Consider the following 20,475-nt stretch of genomic DNA (forward strand, 5'->3'; position numbering starts at 1 on the left):
TGTTCATATGAAGTAAACCCCATACATTTATGGGAAAAGCCTGTAAATATATTGGAGAGCTGCTTGTAATTACTGTCAAATAACATTTATATAAAGTTAAACTCATACATTAATGGGGAAATGTATGTAGATATATTGGATAGTTGCTTTTAAATACTATCAAATAATGGTTATATAAACTAAACCTAATACATAAATGGGAAAAGACTATAAATATATAGGAGAGTTGATTTCAATTACTGTCAGAAAGTGTTTATTTAATGTATACCCCATACATTTATGGGAAAACCTGCAAATACACTGGAGAGTTGCTTGTAATTACTGTCAAATAATGTTTATATAAAGTAATGATTATTAAAATTATGTTTTTGTAAACTATTATCACATGATCTTATTTTTTTGTTCAGTATAAAACCAACATTTACCCGGGATTTACTGTAAATAGATTGGATAATCACACAAAAAAAGCCTAAAGCTCTCAAGATACATTAATGGGTGTTAAAGGAGAGTAATTTGAATGTAATTTTACATAGTTTTTCTGTGTTTTACATCCGTAAATCTGTACTTTGAGGGGGAGTTCTTGTGGATGGATTGAATAATCCTATGAATTAACCAAAGATTACTGTATGGAAACAGGAGTCTTCATTTAAATTAGGTCATTTTAAGGTATTTCTGCAGTCTTCATTTTTTATGCAGATTTATACATTTGTTTAACATTCTAGCGATGTTTTAAAATGAGATTTTATTTTTATTTTACAATGGTTGGACTGTAAAAATGCAGACAATGTCCAAAGTAATTATCCGTATTTCTAAAGTAAATCTCTGTAGAATAACTAAAAGTTTTTTACCGTTATTTGATGGTATGTTTTAGGCAACTTTTGCTGCCAGACTTTTTACAATTTTTTTTACGATTTTTTTTTTTTTTTTTTTTTTTTTTTACAGTGTAGAGGGGTTGTGCCCCTTAAAAGGTTCACAAGATGAATCTGGGGGGTTATGAGATGATTAATGGAGCAGAAAAGAAGAAAAAAAGGGAACAGCTACATACATTTTTCTATTCATTATTTATTGTTTGTGGAGTCATCTTTACTCTTTGATTTTTTTGTGAATTATTGGATAATTTGACCTTTTTTGGGGCTCAAATGGTCATAGACATTTGAAATGTGACAAGGAGCTCCAAGTTGGACAATGTAGTGGGGGTCAAAAGCCAAAAATGGTTGAGAACCTCTGGTTTAATCTTAGATAATTCATCACATATAATATGATCATAAATGTTTTAATCTGCAAAATAAGTAGTGATAGTGAACTGTCTGGAGTGGAAGTAGAAAGTAGCATAAAATGAAAAAAAATCATGTAACTCAAAAATGTACAGTATTTGAGTAAATGTACTTAGTTACTTTCTACCACTGCTTACACTGTTATTATTCTTATTAATATGTAGGCCTGTGTCCTCACAGCATTGTTCTGTCCAACTGCAACCAGAGCAGAGGTCCAATCAGAGCAACTGGAGACATCTGTGTGGGTGTGCAGGGCCTCTAAAGGGGTCAAATCAGTACCTGTAAACCTGTAGGCTATACCATGTACATATATATCACACCAGTTACTCATTCACTTATGTCTGCTTCCATTCATTCAGCGGTTGCTCTCAGTGTAAAGTATGTTGGGTTCTGGCACTGGATCCTGGGCTCTAACAAAGAGAGGCTGTCCTCCAGCAGCACAGGGAATGTGTAATATGACAGTGATTTACAGCAGCACTTTGTCCTGGAGAACACAGCCTGCCTGCAGTAGGTATGGCTAAAACACCTGTGCACATTAGACATGTTGGAGGATGAATAAAAGAAAATATAACACAAGATTAAATGTAGCCTTATTGTAAAATGTGATCGTTTAAGTTACATGAAAGTGTTTAAAAAGGGAAAAACTGTTTGAACTTTGTTTCCCATTGCACAATGGAGCATTAAGTCTGAAATGGGAATCGTCCCAGCCACCTGCGGGATCAGGCTGCTGATGTTTTGATTTTGAGCAGGCAGCGTGGGGATGTGTGATGTGTGATGTGTGCGCAGCCATGGGTCACTCATTGGGTGCAATCAAAGGGAAACTAATCCATCCAGCAGGGTGCGCGCATTCCTGCTCCCAGTTAAACATGCACAGGGGCTCGCAGGAAAACATGTGGTGGGTTTTTAGAGAGAGTTTAATCAATTTACCTCCTAAAACTTACATGAAACAATATCTGTCAACATATCATCTCTGTTTGTCGTTTAGGTTTTGGCCACAAATAACACCATCTCACTGACGAATCCTGAAAAATGTTTTACTGAGGACATACACCAATGATAATATTATTGTAAAGAGGCAATAGAGTGTACCTGTATAGGCTATAAGTTTATATACCTTATATCACAGTCACAATGTGATAAAGCATGTATGTAGCCCAAATTTAATTGAGATAATGGTTCTCTCTTTTTACTAGCTTTTGGCTTCCAGTGACATCACTGTGAAACACTTGTATACTTATATATAGCATATTTTTATATATATATTTAAAGGGGCACTCTGCCAATTTTACTCCAAGAAAAATCAGTTTACTTGTCATGCAGAATACTTCTCAGCCCATGAAAACAGCTATAGCCTAAAATGTCTTCTGTGGCTCTGGAGGAGCTCTCTAAAGTCTGAGAAAATAACCCTGATGAACAGACTTACAAGCACACATTCCTTATAGATAACTTTGTAACATGAAAGGTGCATTTCTACAGTTGACCTTGGGATTCATGCAACAAAGATCTGATTTCCATAGTGTCTCATGGTGTGCAGATGTTTTGGTGTCTGATAAGCCTTCAAAAACATGAATGTGTTACTCAAACTGGACTGGATCATATTTCATCTCACCTGCATCTGAGACAAGACACTCAACTATTGCAGCCCATTGCATTTTAAATACAGGGCTGTTCTGGTCTGAATGCCCACTTACCTTGGGTTAAGCCTAGAGACTGCAAATAGGCCAATCTGACAGAAAATTTTTAGGCTGGGGGCATGGAGTAGAAAAACTGGGGCATTTAATGAAAGATGCTATTGGGTTGCATTATCGGAAATGTAGGATTCAGGGTTTTTGAGGCTTTAGTCATTGTAAGAACTAGAAGTCAGGATATCATGGTCACTTCTGCACCAATTTTGACCTTTCTTTTGAAAAAAAAAACTTGCAAGTGCAAAAGCCTAGATACTAAATCACATGAGTACCCCTTCACTCCCTGAATAGCCTATAACATTCCCATCCACCCACTCGGGACTCGAACCGCCTGTTTCCCCCGCGGCTCCCTCCCCCCGCCCTGCTGCTCCGCTCTGCTCCGCTCCGAGAGTCCAGCTCGGGGTTTCCGGCGGAAAGGCGCAGCAGTTGAGGACTCCTCTCCGCATAGTAACGCCACTTAGCTCCGCTTCTGTCCGGCAACTCCGCAGCAAGCGGACCAGGAGGGAGACCGCAGTCACACACAAACACAGGAGCGAACATCTAAACGGGAACTTAACGGTGAGTGTAGATCGCTTTGAAGTTGGCTGACGAACTTCTTCCAGAGTTTAGACAGACAGATTTACACACTGTATGGCGTATGAGCACGAGAACATTTAAAAATATTCGGAGTCGCGTCTTAGAGGAGTGATGTTTTACATATCTGTACATAATTTACCGGTTTCAGCATTTCTATGTTGTGGACACTGATGGTTAAAATAACAGACTGAACTCTATGTGCCCACTTTTTAAGACCCCTGTATGCCCCCGATAAATGCTTTAGAAAATCTAAACCAAACTCTTCTGCATGGACTAGCCTGTAGTTTACTTGTTTTTGATAACATTTTTAAAAATCCATAGTCTGTCGATGCTTGTTAGATTGCTCTGTGGTAGCCTGCATGTTGTGTGGATCAATACCACACTGCCTACTTCAACACAGACTATTGCACTGGCCACAGGTTGCCTGCAGCCCCGCGGGTGGATGTGCGCGCAGAGATGCAAGCGTCACTGGTAATGCTCGTCTGCGGTAAGTAGACTGTACACCGAGCGCTTTGAAGTCAGTCCCTGTTTTCTGCTCCATAACAAATCCTCAGAAGTGATTCAATGAGTGGGTCTCCAGGTCACTGAGTTTTCTTTGATAAGTCTCTGGAAAATATAGCCTATATGTTAAAGGTCTGTTCGTGTTAAGCATATGAGCCAAAATCAAATTTCTCTTAAAACAAGTAAAATATGCCCCTGATGTGAGATAATTTCATGTGAAACCAGTGCAGACTTTAATGAACGAATAATTTCAACATCCTGACACTTGTTCCAGAGGATCCCTGCAAGTGAGAGAGCTTTTGAAAACAAGCTCAGCACTGCCAGAACTTTTCTTTTTTTCATGATAAAGATGATTTTAATACAGGATAGGAGGCCACTTTGCGCTGAGAAATTGACATTTACAGTGTTATGGCAGGGAAAGAGAAAGATGTATTCACATATTACCTTGGAAACTGCACTTTAGGGCATTTTTTGTCCTCATAAACTGGAATGTTAACTTTTAGATTATAGCTTATGTTTTCACCCATTTTATGACGCACATTTAAGTCTTCCATTGTGAAGAAAAAAGATAATTTGAGCAAAAACTCAAGGTCAATTATAAAATGTTTCAAACTTTCTTGAAATGTTCCTCATTCTCTATGAATGTAAAGTTCTTGAAGGCAGTTTAATACGAAAATAAAATGAGCAAAAAGCTGAGGCTGATGGGAGTGTCAGCCCCTGCGCAGAGTTAAGATGGCTGATGTTTCTTTTTTAGGGCCCCTGGTGCCCTCTGGGGTCGTCTCTCTCTCTCTCTGTGGGTGGTGTCGCTATGTTTATGGTCCTCCTAAAACAGCCCAGCTGAATCCGCAAATATAGACACCCACTTTACACCTACCTAGAGCACTGCTCAAGACCCTTCTGGATGCGTGTGTGTCCAGTGCTGCATGTATAAGTTTGAATGCTTGTGTGCGTGACAGAAATAAAATAAGACTGGGAAGTAAACAATTCTACAGAAAATAATGTATACCATGCATTATTTAATTAGCTGTCAGATGACACTGAGTTCCGAAAAGTCATCAGCATTGGTGTACACCTGCCCTACTCCAAGCAAAGTGTGTGTGTTCTCAAAGCTAGCAGTGAGCTAAAGTTTTATGTGAGTAATGAAACTCAATAAAATGCCTCCTAATGCATTGTTCCCTGGATTTAGAAGACAATGAGCTCATTGCTCCAGTTAAGGTCTATTAGTGCCTGCTGCTGGCACCTAGGGTGTCCCCTCAGACATTATCACTTATCACAGCTGCAGCTCTTAATGATGAAGGCTTGTTGGGAAGTAGTTTTAAGGCAGGTTTTTCTTCATGTCTTTCCTAAAATTGTAACTTTTTCTGTTGTAGTTTAAAACAGTTTGACACACTTTGCTGTTGCTGTTGGCGTAATATGAGAGCAAAATAAGAATGAGCTTTAATGCATTATATGTTTTATTTTCAGTTTTTCCCTTTTGAATATTAAGGGAAAGACATTGTTAGAGTCTGCCGCCAGTCAAAAATATTTTTGTCTTCTTGTTGCGTCAGTTGAATGTTTGAGCTCCACTGTGCAGAGTTTGGCACTAGACGCATGTTTTCACATTTATCTGCTGAGCAGAGAAAGATTTTCTGTGCTCATCTTAAATCTCAGTTTAAGGACAACTATGATTTGTGACATCACAACTAGTTTGGACCCAGTCGTGGCCCAGTAAGCAACTTATATAAGTGTGATGTGGAAACTACATAGAAAACTGACTTTTCAGTGAAGTAGGAGACATTTTGTGTCCATCAGAAGCTTGGTTTCTTTTAAAGAAGATGAAGGAATAGATGTACATGAACTTTTTTGCAGAAAGAAATCATATCAGACACAAATTATTCCTCCAAGCAGATTATTAGTGTATGTCATGGAGTGGATATTTTAAGTAACAGACAAAAAGAACATGCAGACACACTGTTTTCTGCCAAAGTTAGAACAGTTTTTGGTATTTTACTTTTCTATATTTCTTTTTTTTCTGTGCTCTTCTCACAGATTTGAAGTGGGTGGGGCTCAGTTGGAAAAGGGTGATATCACTTTTTGGGGCATTTTACACCTTTATTTGATAGGGGGGCCCCAGTGGCCTAATGGTCAAGGCACATACCACCCCTGGCACCTCAAAATTTAAGTCAGAAGCCCATGCTCTCTCACCCATCTCTAAGATAACAAGCATTCATTGTAAATGTAAAGAGATTCAAGAAAAATCCTTGCAACCTCTTAATGGTCTGGGAACATTTAAAAGACTGCTCTACAAAGGAAGCAAGTAAAAAAATAGAGCTACAGAGAGAGATAAGATCAGCTGAGAGTGTGTTAGAGGAAAAGCAGAGGAGGAAAACAAGAAGCGAGGATGTGTTTCAGTCAACAAGTGTGTCTGATGTGAAGTGTGTGTCTATAAACCTCATACACTGTCATTACACAGACTCCCGTCACCCTTCAGGACAAGCTGCAAGGTCAAGGGTCGTTTCCAAACCTCCGGGTCAGAGACAGGGTTAATTGGTGTGTGTACGTACATGTGACTGTGTGTGTGTGTGTGTGTGTGTGTGTGTGTGTGTGTGTGTGTATGTGTGTGTGTGTGTGTGTGTGTGTGACAGAGGGAGAGAAAGAGAGAGCGAATGAACTCAGGCTTATCACAGGGACAAAAGAGCCAGCAGTGCCTCCTCTCTTCTCCTTTTCTTTTCACTTTCTATTTCTATTCTTCTTCTCTGGGAGTGGGGGTGGAAGGAGGACCTGTAGGAAGCATTTGTGTGTGTGCAGAAATCTTCTTAATGTAATTTTGAACAAAAATCTCATCAGGCAAAAGCAAAATACCACAATAATACTGCTTTTCTGTAAACATCTTTTGACCAAGTACCAGCAAATTACCTTTCATGAAGTGATTAAGTTCAAATGAAGGAGGGACCGACTCATCATTATTCTGAAGGAAGGAAAGAAGGAAGGGAGGGAAGGAAGACAGGAAGGAAAACTCCACATGAAAGATGATTGGAGTTTGTCTCATGAGGCAAAGTAAATCCTATGTAATTCACCTTTTTTGCAGGTTTGTGTGTGTGTAGGAATGGGGTTTTATTGAACTACTGATGTTCTCCTCAGATGTGTGGTGTGTGTGTGTATGTGTGTGTGTGTGTGTGTGTGGGCAGGTGAGGGCTGGTATCAGGCAGTGGGAGTGAGAGAGTGTGTTCCCGAAGCCTTTGTAAGCATCAGCCTCCGGAAATGTGTGGATACCAGAACAATAGCACAGTAAAGCCTACTAACCACCAGCACTAGAGACATAGAGAGAGAGAGAGAGAGACAGAGAGAGAGACGCTGAAAAGTGGAGGGGGGAGAACGGGTTGGATAGAATCGGGACAAAGAAAAAGAGGGAGAGAAGGCACAGGGGGAAGGGGTGGGTAGAGAGAGGGAACAGGTTTGTTTATATGAAAGGACGGTGAGTTAGGTTTCCCAGTCCTGTTGGCAGGGGCTTTTCTGGATGAAAAGAGGAGGTGGAGATAAAGGAGGAGGAGGACTCAAGGGGGAGGATGAAGGGGCAGGAGGAGGAAATGGAGATGGTCTCATTAAAAACAATAAGGTGGCTGGTACAGTAGGGAACCTGAGTGGAGCTGATGTGCTGCCATGTGCTTTCAGCTGAACAGACATGCTGGTTGATAATAGCAAGTAAGGAAACACTCACTTTTTCAACAATTCGACATTGTACACAGATATTTTGAGTGCTAATATACAGGCCAAAAAAATCTACACACAGGGGTGAAGCTGCTTCAATTTCCCAGCAAAAGAAGTTTATCTTATCTTACCCACACGGAGAACCAAAACATAGCCAGAAAGTTTGTATATTCCTTTAACACAAATCTGGCCCCAAACACAGACTCTGGTAAAAGTGTGCAAGATCAAATCACCTCCTCCCTACTGCATGTAGTTTAAAAGAAACTGAACTATTTACCTTTTTAGATCAACTCAAGTACCCCTTCATCATTATCGCCCATCAGATGTGTTCATTTGAATTAATCAGTGGTGGAAAGTAACCAAGTACCTTCACTCTAAGTATAATTTTGAAGTACTTGTACTTTACTTGAGTATTTCCATTTGAGGCTACTTTATACTTCCACTCCACTACATTTCAGAGGGAAATATTGTACTTTCTACTCCACTACATTTATTTGACGGCTTTAGTTACTTTTCAGATGAAGATTTGACACAATGGATAATATAACAAGCTTTTAAAATACAACACAATGTTAAAGAAGAAACCAGTGGTTTCCAACCTTTTTGGCTCTTGACATCTTATAAAAAGCAGTGTGTAGTCGGGGTCACATTTCAGATGTCCATGAGTTGTTAACAGCTCCACCAAATAGTGATTTTTCCCTCTAAACTTTTCATTTCAATAAGTGTTCAAATGATCCAATATTTCACCAAAAATCAAAGATTAGAGAAAAAGTCCCAAAACCGATAACAGATTTGTGTATCAGAACTTTGTTTTTTCCTCTTTCCTCCCCCATTAATCATCTCACGACCCCTCAGATTTATCTGGTGACCCTTTGGAGGGGCCTGACCCCTAGGTTGGAAACCACTGGACTAAACTAGCTAACTGTAAAAGTAGTTCAAACTAGCTCCACCTTCAGCAGCTACGACAGTAATATGCTGCTCTAACACTGATGCTTCATTATTAATAATCTAATAACGTCATATATGATAATATATCATTCACATTTTCTTTTCAGTTATGAGTTTTATCTAATTTCAACATTGTTTTAGCTAACTTAGACTTCTCTGCTTGCTTTCTAATTAGTTTTTCGTGCTCTCAACATGGGGCGTTCAGGTGTTACAGTGGACTCAATATGAGGATATATATTTGTAAATCAAATCTGTAATTCCTATTTTTTCAAATCGGTTGAGCTGCTATACAATCTTCACACATAACCCCTGGCAACTACAGAAATGCCCACTGGTTAGGAATCACTGTTCTGTGGAACAAGTACTGGCTATTAAGTTCTGAAGACCAGTATCTGTAATACTGAAGACCTTCTCCTTATAAATGCTGTGGTAAACCAGTAAATCTGTCTCAAACTGCATCCAGTAGAGTAAAGACATCATTGAACTAAAATGAATTATTTGTGAATTTGAATCAATTTTAATTTTGACCTAGAAACATGCTGATTTTGTGGTAAATGATTGTGAGGATATTAATTAATATAAATTGAGAAGTAATGCATTACACTATTAGATTTTATTTATCTTAATTAGAATCTCTCCCTGGGGGCTTAGAGGGTTGCAGCAGTTCCCCACTGCTGTATATTCAGTACTGTATAGTTAAATGATGTTATATCAGCCTATGTGCTAAATGAATAGCAATTGTTTATAATAAATACTGTTCATTTTGTCTGAAGGTCCAGCTGAGGCTGTGTGTTTCCAAAGGACACTTCAAGACAATGTAAAACCACATTAAGAGAATCTAAAAATAGACATCATTCACACAATGAATTACAGTCAAGATATGAGAAACAAACATTAATGTCACGTCCACCCTCGTTAGCTCTTACATATTTTTCTATTCTTTTATTGCTACAAGCCACAGGCCGTGTCTAATTACAGGCTGTGTTGTGCAGCTTGTTAAAAAGCACTCTCAGACACCTCCATACCTCTAATTATCTAATAGCAGACAAGCAGCAATTATAATGTGGTACTGCAGCAAGTCAGAGTGGAAGGAGGGATAAGGATGGTAGGATGGATGGAGGGAAGGAAGGAAGGAAAAGAGACAAAGACAGAAAGGAAGAAAGTAGGGAAGGATGTAATTAATGTGATAATTAACACACACACACACACACACACACACACACACACACACACACACACACACACGTCTAATAAAACTTATTGGCTTGAAAATGCAGGCCAGCTGTCACATATGTTCCAGGTCACCTGTGCTTGAATGATGTTGACATGACAATTCCTAAAAACTAAAAACATGTTGTTGATTTGAATCATGTAGTGTCACATTTTCTGGAAGCAGCATCATAGGTTGTACAATAGCAGCATTATGGACCTGTGTGTGGTTGAACTTTATCTTGTCAGTATGTGTTTGAGAAGCCTGATTTCAGGGTAAAACTACATTCACTCCGTTTTTGATGTTCTGCATCAGGTGCTTTCTTGGGTGCCCTTGGTTCTTGAAAGTAAAAATCCCTTTCATTTTTCCCATAGACAACATTACGTGACTCACAGTTTGAGCTCTTCTGCAGCTTGGCTCAAAATGAAACTCTCTTGGTTAAAGTCTCAGGTACAAAACTCAAAACTGCCTACATAAAAATTTCAAGGTAGCAGTTAACTGCGACCCCCAAGGTGCTTTCCAATCATCAAGCTTCAAATTCTGCGACATGTGCCGCTAACGGTGGTCCAAAGCTAAAGATCATGATGTTGAGAAGATAGATATTAAATTGTCAAGATAAATATTAAACATCATATCCATTATCAAAGATTTTGAGAAATATGTTACATTCTTGTATTGTATTGTATTTGCGTGAGTGATGGGATGTCCTTATTAATCAAGCATGTGAGCTCTGACAAATCTCCACACTCTTGCGGTCTTAATAGCCACTTGGGCACTGTGGCACTAAATGCTAATACATCACACAAGTAGCCACTTGACTACTGGCCAATGCTGCTAGTGTGGATATTGAGACAGACCCAGTTATTTGCCAGTTAGCTAACCGAAAATCTAGCTTGGTTAGCCAGCAAGTTGCCACAGACACTTTGCAGTTGAAACACTATTACACAAAGAAGCTGAAATAGCAGTTGAAATAGAAGTTTTTGTTTGAGTCTATGCACTGAAGGAAGTTCTGAGGTACTTCATACTTCAGTTCTGAAGTACTGAGTGAAGTTGTTGCCATTTAGTTGGGGGGCTTTGGAGAGACAAATTTACAAGAGAATGCTCAAAATAAATGCAGCAGAGGCTGAGATATGCTGGCTTTTAGTCCTGGTATGGGTCAAGCTGCTAAAACGATCCTACACTTCCTGTAATGCAACTCTAATATCTGTCCTTAGACCCTCCCTGCCTGGCACTCTGCATCCAATTTGTCGCACTAATTTACTGTTAAAAGCGTGTAGTCTCCAAGCCCAAACCAGGATTACTCAGTTGATGTCAGACTTGATAAAACTCCTCCAGAGCCACAGAAGACATTACACAACTGTTTTCACAGGTTGAATAGCACTCACCATGACTAGTAAATTGACTGACATGTAAAATTTCAACATTTAATAGTCAAACACAATATAATTTCCTAGATACTGTATGCACACAAGCATGCGTACAGGAGAACATAAGTACAGTTAGGAAAACACAGGAACACAGTCATTAGACAGAATACTATTTGTAATTTGGCACACGTACACACAGTCATTGGCCAGACTATCATACAGTAAGGTTCAATAAATGGCAGGGGAGCATGCAGGCCGCAAACACACACACATGTACTGTCAACATGCAAGCCTCAAATAATGACAAGTCCCATGTGTGCTGTAGTTTTCTCTGAGCTTTCCCTCTAAGTGGAGCCAGATTTTCTTTATCACAGGCTCTGTTTAGCACCTACAGCAAACACAAATCTGCACCCTGCTCAGCGCTGCATGTCTCCCCTGAGCAGCCCCGCACCAGAGCAGACACACAACAACATAATCACTTACCAAGCAACTCACTCTCCTCGGCTGAATAACTGATGGACAAACTGCCTGGCTGACAGACTGCACCCAACATCTGCTGGCCATGTGTGCCTCTTGTCTGGTGGATTTACAGCGCTTCAGGCAGCATGGCAGGGACTTTGTGGCCGGTAGCTGGCTTTAGAGTAGAATTTTGCAGATATGATCATTGTAATCATTGAAGTCCCAATAATAGTATTTATGTGTTGTGGCTGCACTGTTGGGTCACTGTTCGTAGTGAGGACTTTATATTCTATTATCAGCAGCATTTAACAATAGTTCTCTAAGCAGAGATAAGGATTGAGAATTGAGGTTTTATATAGTGAAAAACTATTTGTAGCTACTTTTCTTCTATTGTGTTTGTATGTGTTTGTCGTAATTCATTTGATATTTTTGATCTGTGACTCTTCCTCAGCTGCTTCTGAGTTTGTCACTGACCTCCTGCCTGGCTGTCTAACAGACAGAGGGTCTCAGTGAGCGAGGCCAGACGCTGCCCATTACACAGGCTGTTAGATTAACAAGGCACGGCCCTGGCAGGCAGCTGGTCCCACTGGTAGAGACATTCACATTCCTGTCTCATCCTGGAGACATCTGAATCACTCCACGTTGGAGAGGAAACATGGAACATCATCAGGAACAGGTGGGCAGTGAAAGTAGAACTGGCTGTTAACTCACACAGAACAATGTTTGTTCTTATCAGACACGTGAAGCACATTTACTGCCCATCCTGCTAGCCTTCATTTCCACGTCTTCATTTACTGATGATTTACTGGCAGTCTAATAGAGATCAACGTGAAACAGTCTGTGTTCAGCCTGGGAGTAAACAGATTAATGATAAGAAGATTGCTAGTTTGTATCTTCAGACCATCTTTGAAAATTAGAAATCCATGATTTCCACATTCTTAAAGAAATGCAATTTCTTTAAAAATGTCGCTGTTAAAATCCTAAAGAGGCAGTTGTATAATGTATTTTGTGGATCTGGAGGAGCTTTGTGAAGTCTGAGGAATTGATACAAAAAGTGACATCAAAGTGATGTCACCAAGGTCTTGGACCTGAACTTTTTTTAAAGAAAACCTGCGTTACAAACTGGCAGTAAGACAAGAAGAGACATGAGGATGGAGGAATTGTATTTACCAAATGAGACTCATTCCAGTGTCATTTTGAGGAAATGGCAGTTACTCATGACACACAGCATCTCAACTGTCAAATGTGTAGAAAACACCTGCCGTCTGTTGACTGCTGCTCCAATACTGACTATAGAATTCATATAGAATATTTTCCTGGTAATTTTATCTTAACCTCAATGTTCTGAATTTGAACTCACAGCCAAGAAGTATGTAAAAACAGATATTTCTGCAATAGCTACATTCTGTGATTTATCAAACGCTAAAACTACTTTTGTTATTTCCCAAGGTATGCATGCTATGTGGACCAGGGGCACTTTGAGCAATGTTTTTTGAACATTTTCTTTTAATGTGTAAAATAATTCTCCTGGATCTTTTGTGTGCCCTCTCCAGCTTTGAGCCTTTAGCCTCAAGTCACCACCTTTCACACCACTAGCGATGGCGCAGCCCCGTACATTGTTTCTCTTCATTTTCTAAACTGATACATGACAGAAGGGTCAGTGGTCACCTTTATGAGTGGGCCTTGGGCACTGATGAAGGAAGGGAGGATAAAAGAAGTGAGGAAGGTAAGGGAGTTCAAGCTGCCAGGGGAAGTGTGGCAGAAGGGAGAGATGGGAGGCGAGAGCAGCAGATAATAAAGAGGCAAGGAGGGAAGAGAACAGCTGGATGTTTGGCTGTGGGAGTTGGCCATCCATCAGCTAAGTGCAGAGCAAAGAGAAGCTGGAGACAGGGAGAGGGAGAATGTAAACTAATTAGCTCAGAGAAGTTAAAAATAAAAGGCTGTTGACTTCACTTTGCCCTGGTTTTAAAGTAGCTGTCTGATGGTGAGTGCTAAACATATCTGTGCCGCCTTGTAGTCCCACTCGGGTCAGCTATGCAGCTCATTGCTTGAATGATGCTATTTTTGTCAGCTTGCTGCCCTGGGACAGATGACACCGGATCTGACCATGCTGTTCTTTTGATATTTTTGGCAATTCTTGGTTTTGTTCATGTTTTCCAAGTGTGGCCTTCATTACACCCTCTTAACCCTCCTCCTGTCTGAGCAAATGTGTGTGTATCCATAACGTCCATGTGGTGCTGTCTTGTCCATCAGTTTGTTTGTTTGTTTCTCTTGGTTACCTGTATTGTTTATGCTGGTAGATGTGACAGCAAACTGTCTCGTCTCCACTCTCTCCAGCCGATCCCTGTGGAATGTGTCATGTTGATGCCGCATCCCCTCCACACTACACTGCCCCCACCCCAACACACACACACACACACAGACAGAACTGGAGGAGTTAGTTACTCTGTGGAATTAGGTGGATACAGATGGTTGACAAATTAATAAGTGGCTTATTAAGATGTTGAGCCACCACAGGCCTCCAAAGCAGTTTGTCATAAATTCTCTGAGTCCTTGGAACTCCACCAGCAGTAATATGACATTCACTCACTGGCTGTTTTAATCAGGGTGGTGACGACAAACCACCCAACCGGATCCATTTCCCTGATTGTCTGTTAGTGAGACTTCTTCCTTTGCTGCATCACATGCATTAGACTTTGTTGTTGAAGGAGATGAAAGACAAGTCACATCCTGGCAACTGAGGAACTTCTTCAAAACGTTAGTTGTTTGCTGCTCTTGTGTACTTTACTTTTTTACTGAGACTGGTCGAAAGCAGAGAGAGAGTCAAAGGCAGGGATGAAAGAGAATAAAAACAAGAATAAAAACAGAGCTCACCTTCGGGGAGGGTGGATGCGGTGGGGGGGGGAGGTTGGGATTAATTTGTGGGAATGCAACTCAGATTCCCCGCAGACTACACCGTGCATTCTGTATCACTGCCTCTGACAGTTACAGCATTACTTCATGTGGAAGACTTGTTGGCTCTGAATCAGATTTCACTTTCCTTTTTCACAAGTATAATGATTTGATGCTTTTTTTAACTACCCTAGAATAGGTTAACAGTGGGCAGTCTGTCACCTGCTTTATGTCCCAAACAGCATGACTGCTGCCACAATGATGTATGACATGTAAGATGGAAATTGTGACTTAAATGATAAAGCAGGCTAATAATAAACCTTAATGTGGTGTGTGGCTACAAGAAGCTAAGCAAGTTGAATGGTGCACACTATGATGCGAGGCTACAGTGCAGTGCAGTACAGCACAGTCCTGCTGTTACAGGCTAATGGCTGGTTGAATAGCAGTGCTTTGTGAACTGAGAACCCCGCATACAGACACACAACAGTAACACCACCACCACCACCCCCTTCTCTTCTCTCAGCTGTCACCCTGCATTCCTCCCTGCTTCTCCATTTATGGCTACAGACGAAAGAAAGAGGAAGAGAAGACAGAAAGAAACTCTGATGCCTAATCAACCACTATATCACCTCTGCTGTCAAAGCTATAGTATTACCTTTTCACTGAGAGGGAGGAAGAGTAGCATCAGACCTGCCCAAAACATGCCCTCAGCTGGTCAGCTGTCAGCCCACTTTTCACTCGCACTGAGTCGTGGCATCAAGTCATCTGGAAAGCCACCACAGGCCTTAAGCTGTTTTGATGAATTTGGAAATTGTGTTTTCTAACATGTTATAGACTGAGATTAATTTAGATGTCATCTTCAAATTGCTCGTTTTGTCCTACTAACAGTCCGAATGTTGGACTGTTAGAAAATTGAAAATTGAAAAGTAGGTTATCATTTTATAAATCTTTTGTATATATGTTACAAATGTTTTCAAACTAAGGGGTCAATGTTTGTTATCAGCTGAATGTGGTGAAGAAATCCTACTCCTAGGCTGGTTGAACTCTTGAACCTGTTTCTATTTGAGGATTGCTTGCTGATCTCTGGGGTTAGCTAGAGAAATCTTTGTCTTAAACCTACTGTTTTAGAGACTGTGTTGAGGTACGTAGACAAACTAAAGTTGAAGGATTGCCATGTTTGAAGTTATTGATTGACCATGAGGTCTGGTCCTGGCCTAGATCGTGTGACCATACTTGTTTGTAAGAAGATGTAACAGTTTGTGGAAGTGTCCATTTAGGGACCAGACTGTTTTTAGCTTTGCTTCTGGAGAGGTATAAAGCTGTATAGTTTGGGGTCACAATCTTTAGAGAAAGGGCTGGGATTAGGGAAAGGGCCAGCTGAAAAACATGCTTTCTCTCCAAAAATACAAAATGATTGTATTTTTGTTTGTGTTTAGATATTTGTATAATTGTTACTGATGGTGTGATGGATTGTACAGTGTCTACAACTGCTTCAACCAGTAACAATGTTTAATGCTTTCTTTATGTCTCTGTGTGGTTCTTGAGCAATGATGAAAAATTTCCACAACACTGGCTCAAGGGATGTCAGTTGGTTGATCTTGTTGGTTGGTCAGTCCACCACACTGAAACATCTATTAGATGAATTGCCATGAAATTTTGCACAGATATCCATGTTGCCTGGACGATTAATACTAAGGACTGATTACCTTTTCATTGCCACCAAAAGATCAAAGTTTTCACTTATCCAGTCAAATATCTTCTCATTTTCTTGACAGATTGGCACAAAATTTGTTACAAACATTCATATCCCCCTCAGGATGAATTGTAATAACTTTGATGATGCCTTAAAGGTACCATGCAGTTTCTAGTAAACAAACAAAACAAAAACAAGATATGTTTACATTTTCTGTTTCTCACTAAAATGCATAGTATGTATACTTAATAATGTATTTCCTTCCTCATAAAACATTCACAAAGGTGATTTTTGGAAGAATTTGAGACCTACTTTGTTTATGTTTGCTAGCATAAAGCATACAGGAACCTAGACTCAAAAACTCCACAGGGTACTGTTTTACTTTTCATCTAGCACCATATCAGTGTTTGTTTCTTTAATACTTTGGCTTATGACCAAATACCTGCAAAACTAATGACATTCCGATTAGCCTCAGCTGTACTTTGTGTTAAATTCTAATTAGCAAAGGTTATGATGCTAACATGATAAACTAAGATCATGTAGTTAGCCTCACCATGTGTCCCCAGAAGAATATATACATTCCTAAACATGCCACGAAAAGTGAAATCCAGGATTGGGCAAAATCTGGGATTCAAGCAATATTTTATACAATATGTCTTTATTATTCATATCTTAAAGTCACATATGACATCCAAATATAGTTTTCTAATGCCTGCTGGCACCCCTGGGCCTCTTTCTGTTCTCACTGCCTTTTCTTTTCACTCTTATTTTTTTTTAACTTTCTCTTCATATCCTGTGTCTCAGCTCCTGCAGCTCGTGAGTGTTGCCCTTACACATTTAAAGCCTCTACATTAAACGTATGCATTAGCTCACCACTATACTGTAAAGCACTTTGAATACAAGTGTCTACCAAAGGATACATGTCACCCTCTATTTATCTCTCTTTCATACCTCCACTATGCACTGCTTCTTTCCCTGGTTTAGCCTTAATCAAACAGCAGTCTGATCACTGTATGACCCAGGAACGTTGCTGTTTAAGGACAGGTTCAGGTTTTCTAGTCTGTCTTAAAACAACAGTCAGGTGCCCAAATGAGCATTGAAATAGTTTTTTCTTGCCATAATCATTCTTCCTGTTCATACTGGCCAGTAGAAGATCCCTTCATAATGCACTTACAGTGTAAGTGATGGGGGCCAAAATCCACAGTCCTCCTTCTGTGCAAAAATGTATTTAAGAGTTTATCTGAAGCTAATATGAAGCTTCAGCCATCCAAATGTCAAATCAAGTAGATATCTTTCAACAGTCTTTTTAGTGTCAAAGTTTTTGTTACCATTCTTCCACCGCAGCTCAACAGGGAAACACTGTCCGTGGAAACACAAAGAGGGAATTTGATGCTAAAAAGACTGTAAATGTGGCAGATATCCACTTGATATGATTAACTCAGACTGCTGAAGCCTCATATAAGCTTCAGATCAACTTTTAAATGCATTTTTGCACAAAATTACTGTGTGGACACACATCAATTATACTTATAGATTTTGGCTCATTGAAAGCACATTTTAAGGGGATCTTTAAACAGCCAGTATGAACAGGAGGAATGATTACAGCAAGGAAAACCTCTTTCATTGTTCATATGGGAACATGAATGTTGTTTTAAGACACACTTGAAAAATTGTGAACCTATCCTTCAAGTATGATAATAGTAAGTTTTATTTAAAAAATGTGCATTGTGCAATGTGCAAAAGTGCATTCACTGTGTAATGATAAGTACTTTAAATTTCATTATTCTTTTCAATGGTTGAGTCTTGTCTTCAGCAGTGATGTCAGCTCAGCTCATGTTGTGAGCAGAGGTGTGAAGCCTGCACAGACAAACACACAGAGATAAAAGAAAACAAGAAACCTAGTGATTATACAACACATCAGACGTCTGCTTCACTCCTCCACCCTCCCTGGTCTTTCTCACACACAGACCTTTGAGTGTGTGCCAATAGTTTCCAGGATAGATATCAAGTTGTGCCTGGATGGTTCTCCTCACTGTCTTTACAAAGGCTCTGCACTGTGTCTCTCTTTCACACTCTTCTTTTTTCTCTCACCCATCAAATCACCCATCTGATCTGCTCTATTTGTGTTTTTTCACACTCCTCCTCTCTCTATAATAAGGATACAACCTCGCAGGAATTATGTCAGCTGCCGTCTTCGGTGATAATGATAAATGTGAAGCACCTCAGGTTGTTAGCTTATACCTGAACAAATCCTGTAATGTAGTCAACAAGCACATGCATGATGCTTACATTCACTTGAAAATTACAGCATGTGTACAAGATTGTTGGATTTGAGTGTCAGTTACATGCTCTATGTACCAAAGCAATCCTGAGATTTAATTCTGTAAGTGTGAATGAGCATGACTACATGTAGAAGCACACATATGTTTAGTGCGCATATCTACAGTAATTGCCTCTATAGTGTAGGTGTGTTTTTTAACCTCATATCTCCTTGTTGCTCACTTGGCTGGCACCAACATGAGACCTGTCCAGATGCCAGGCAAACACAGGTTTCCTCTAGAGTGTGCGTCAAGATTGTGCGTGTGTGTGTCCATGTGAAATCCTCCTCTGCACTGTTCCCAGCAAGCTCCCTATCTACAGCAAGCCTCATAGTAGTGTCAAGCTGTGATAATGCACCATCTCTGTCTACCTTAATCAGTGAGTTTGGACCTGGAGAGAGCATCCAGGCACTGGCAGGTACTGCACCAGTCTCCCTTCATGCCTGCCAGCATTAAAAAATTCTTAAATCTCACTACTATACAGTCTGTAGACAGCAGAGACACCCAATTATGGAGAAGAAGGACACCATGGCAGGCTCACAAATGTTAAGATTTGGTCAGTTACAATCTATTAATACAGTTGAGAGAGTCTACAGGTGAGGGACAAGTAGCTAGCTGAAGTAGCTAGTAATAGCTCTTTAGCTATTAATTCTGTTCAGTGCCTCTTTTTGATTCAAGGAATAATAGCACTGTAGCAGTGGTTGAACTGACTGAATGTGTCATGTTGCTCATATTGTGTTAGCCAGGGAAATAAGATGTGCTGTGTTGCAATGTCAAATTATTTTCAAGGGTTGGAGTCCTAATCTAGATTTCAAAAAGCTTGCAGGTGCTAAAGATTACTGAGAAGAGCTGTAATTTAGGTATTTCAGCAATCATTTGAAAGTTATATAAGGCAGTGTGTTGATGAACAAAATAAAAACAGATCCAAAGGACTGTCAGCCGTGATGGTTGGTAGCATTGCCGATAGAGTCATAAAATAAAAGGTTGCTGATCCCAAACTCTCTCAGAAATTGTGCATGAGGGAATCCTGAGGGTGTGACATGGTATATTTTGAGCCCAGAAAATTGTTTTACATTTTTTTAGCACAAAAATTATATTTTGTGGATGAATTATTATCTCACAAATAATGAACAAACAAAAATATATTTAGTGCTCAATAAATGCATTTGTGTGTTGCTATCATCAACATAAGTGCACAATAATCTTTCTCACTCACTCTCTAACTCTTGCCTTCATGCTCACTCTGCTAAATTCAGTTTGTAAATTAGTCTGTAAGCTACCTTCTGCCAGATAAGCAGAAGCTAGCTAAGCTAGTTGGCTTGCTTGATAATTGCCAGCTACACAGTAAAGGCCATTATACAATTATAATCATTAATGTAGTTTCTTAAAAATACATTAACTATGCCCATACATTTTTTAACTCAGCAGCAATTAAATTAACCATCTAGCTTAGTTAGCTACTGATTATCTAGTAGAAGTAGCCAGCTATCAAGATAGCCAGTGTGCAAGCTAATTAAGAACAAACTAACTTGAAAACATAATTTCAGTGGTGGAGGAAGTATTCAGACCTGTTACTTTAGTAAAAGTATCAATACCACAGTGTGAAAATACTTAATTACAAGTAAAAGTCATGCATTTAAAATCCTACTGAAGTAAAAGTAGAGAAGTACTAGCAGCTAAATTTACTTAAAGTACTAAAGTAAAAATACTCGTTTTTGCAGAAAATCGTGCTGTGATTGATATATTAAATACATGTAAACAAAGTACAGTAGCAGTCAAAAGTTTGGACACACTTTCTCATTCAAGTGAATGGAAGGTGTGTCCAAATATTTGACTGCTACTGTACATTAATACTGATGAGTCAA

General features: G+C 39.6%; 1 protein-coding gene across 1 annotated transcript in view; it reads left to right on the forward strand.

The window, feature by feature from the left end:
* The first annotated feature begins 3,362 nt into the window (after window positions 1-3,362).
* lamb2 (laminin, beta 2 (laminin S)) overlaps window positions 3,363-20,475 on the forward strand; it is a 67,649-nt gene continuing 50,536 nt past the window's right edge. Inside the window, exons 1-2 of the mRNA XM_042407943.1 lie at window positions 3,363-3,517; window positions 3,955-4,022. Coding sequence (XP_042263877.1) covers window positions 3,992-4,022 — 31 coding nt within the window. The 5' untranslated portion in view covers window positions 3,363-3,517; window positions 3,955-3,991. The remainder of the gene's footprint in view (window positions 3,518-3,954; window positions 4,023-20,475) is intronic.

Source organism: Thunnus maccoyii, chromosome 4, assembly GCF_910596095.1.
Source record: "Thunnus maccoyii chromosome 4, fThuMac1.1, whole genome shotgun sequence".
NCBI lineage: Eukaryota > Metazoa > Chordata > Actinopteri > Scombriformes > Scombridae > Thunnus > Thunnus maccoyii.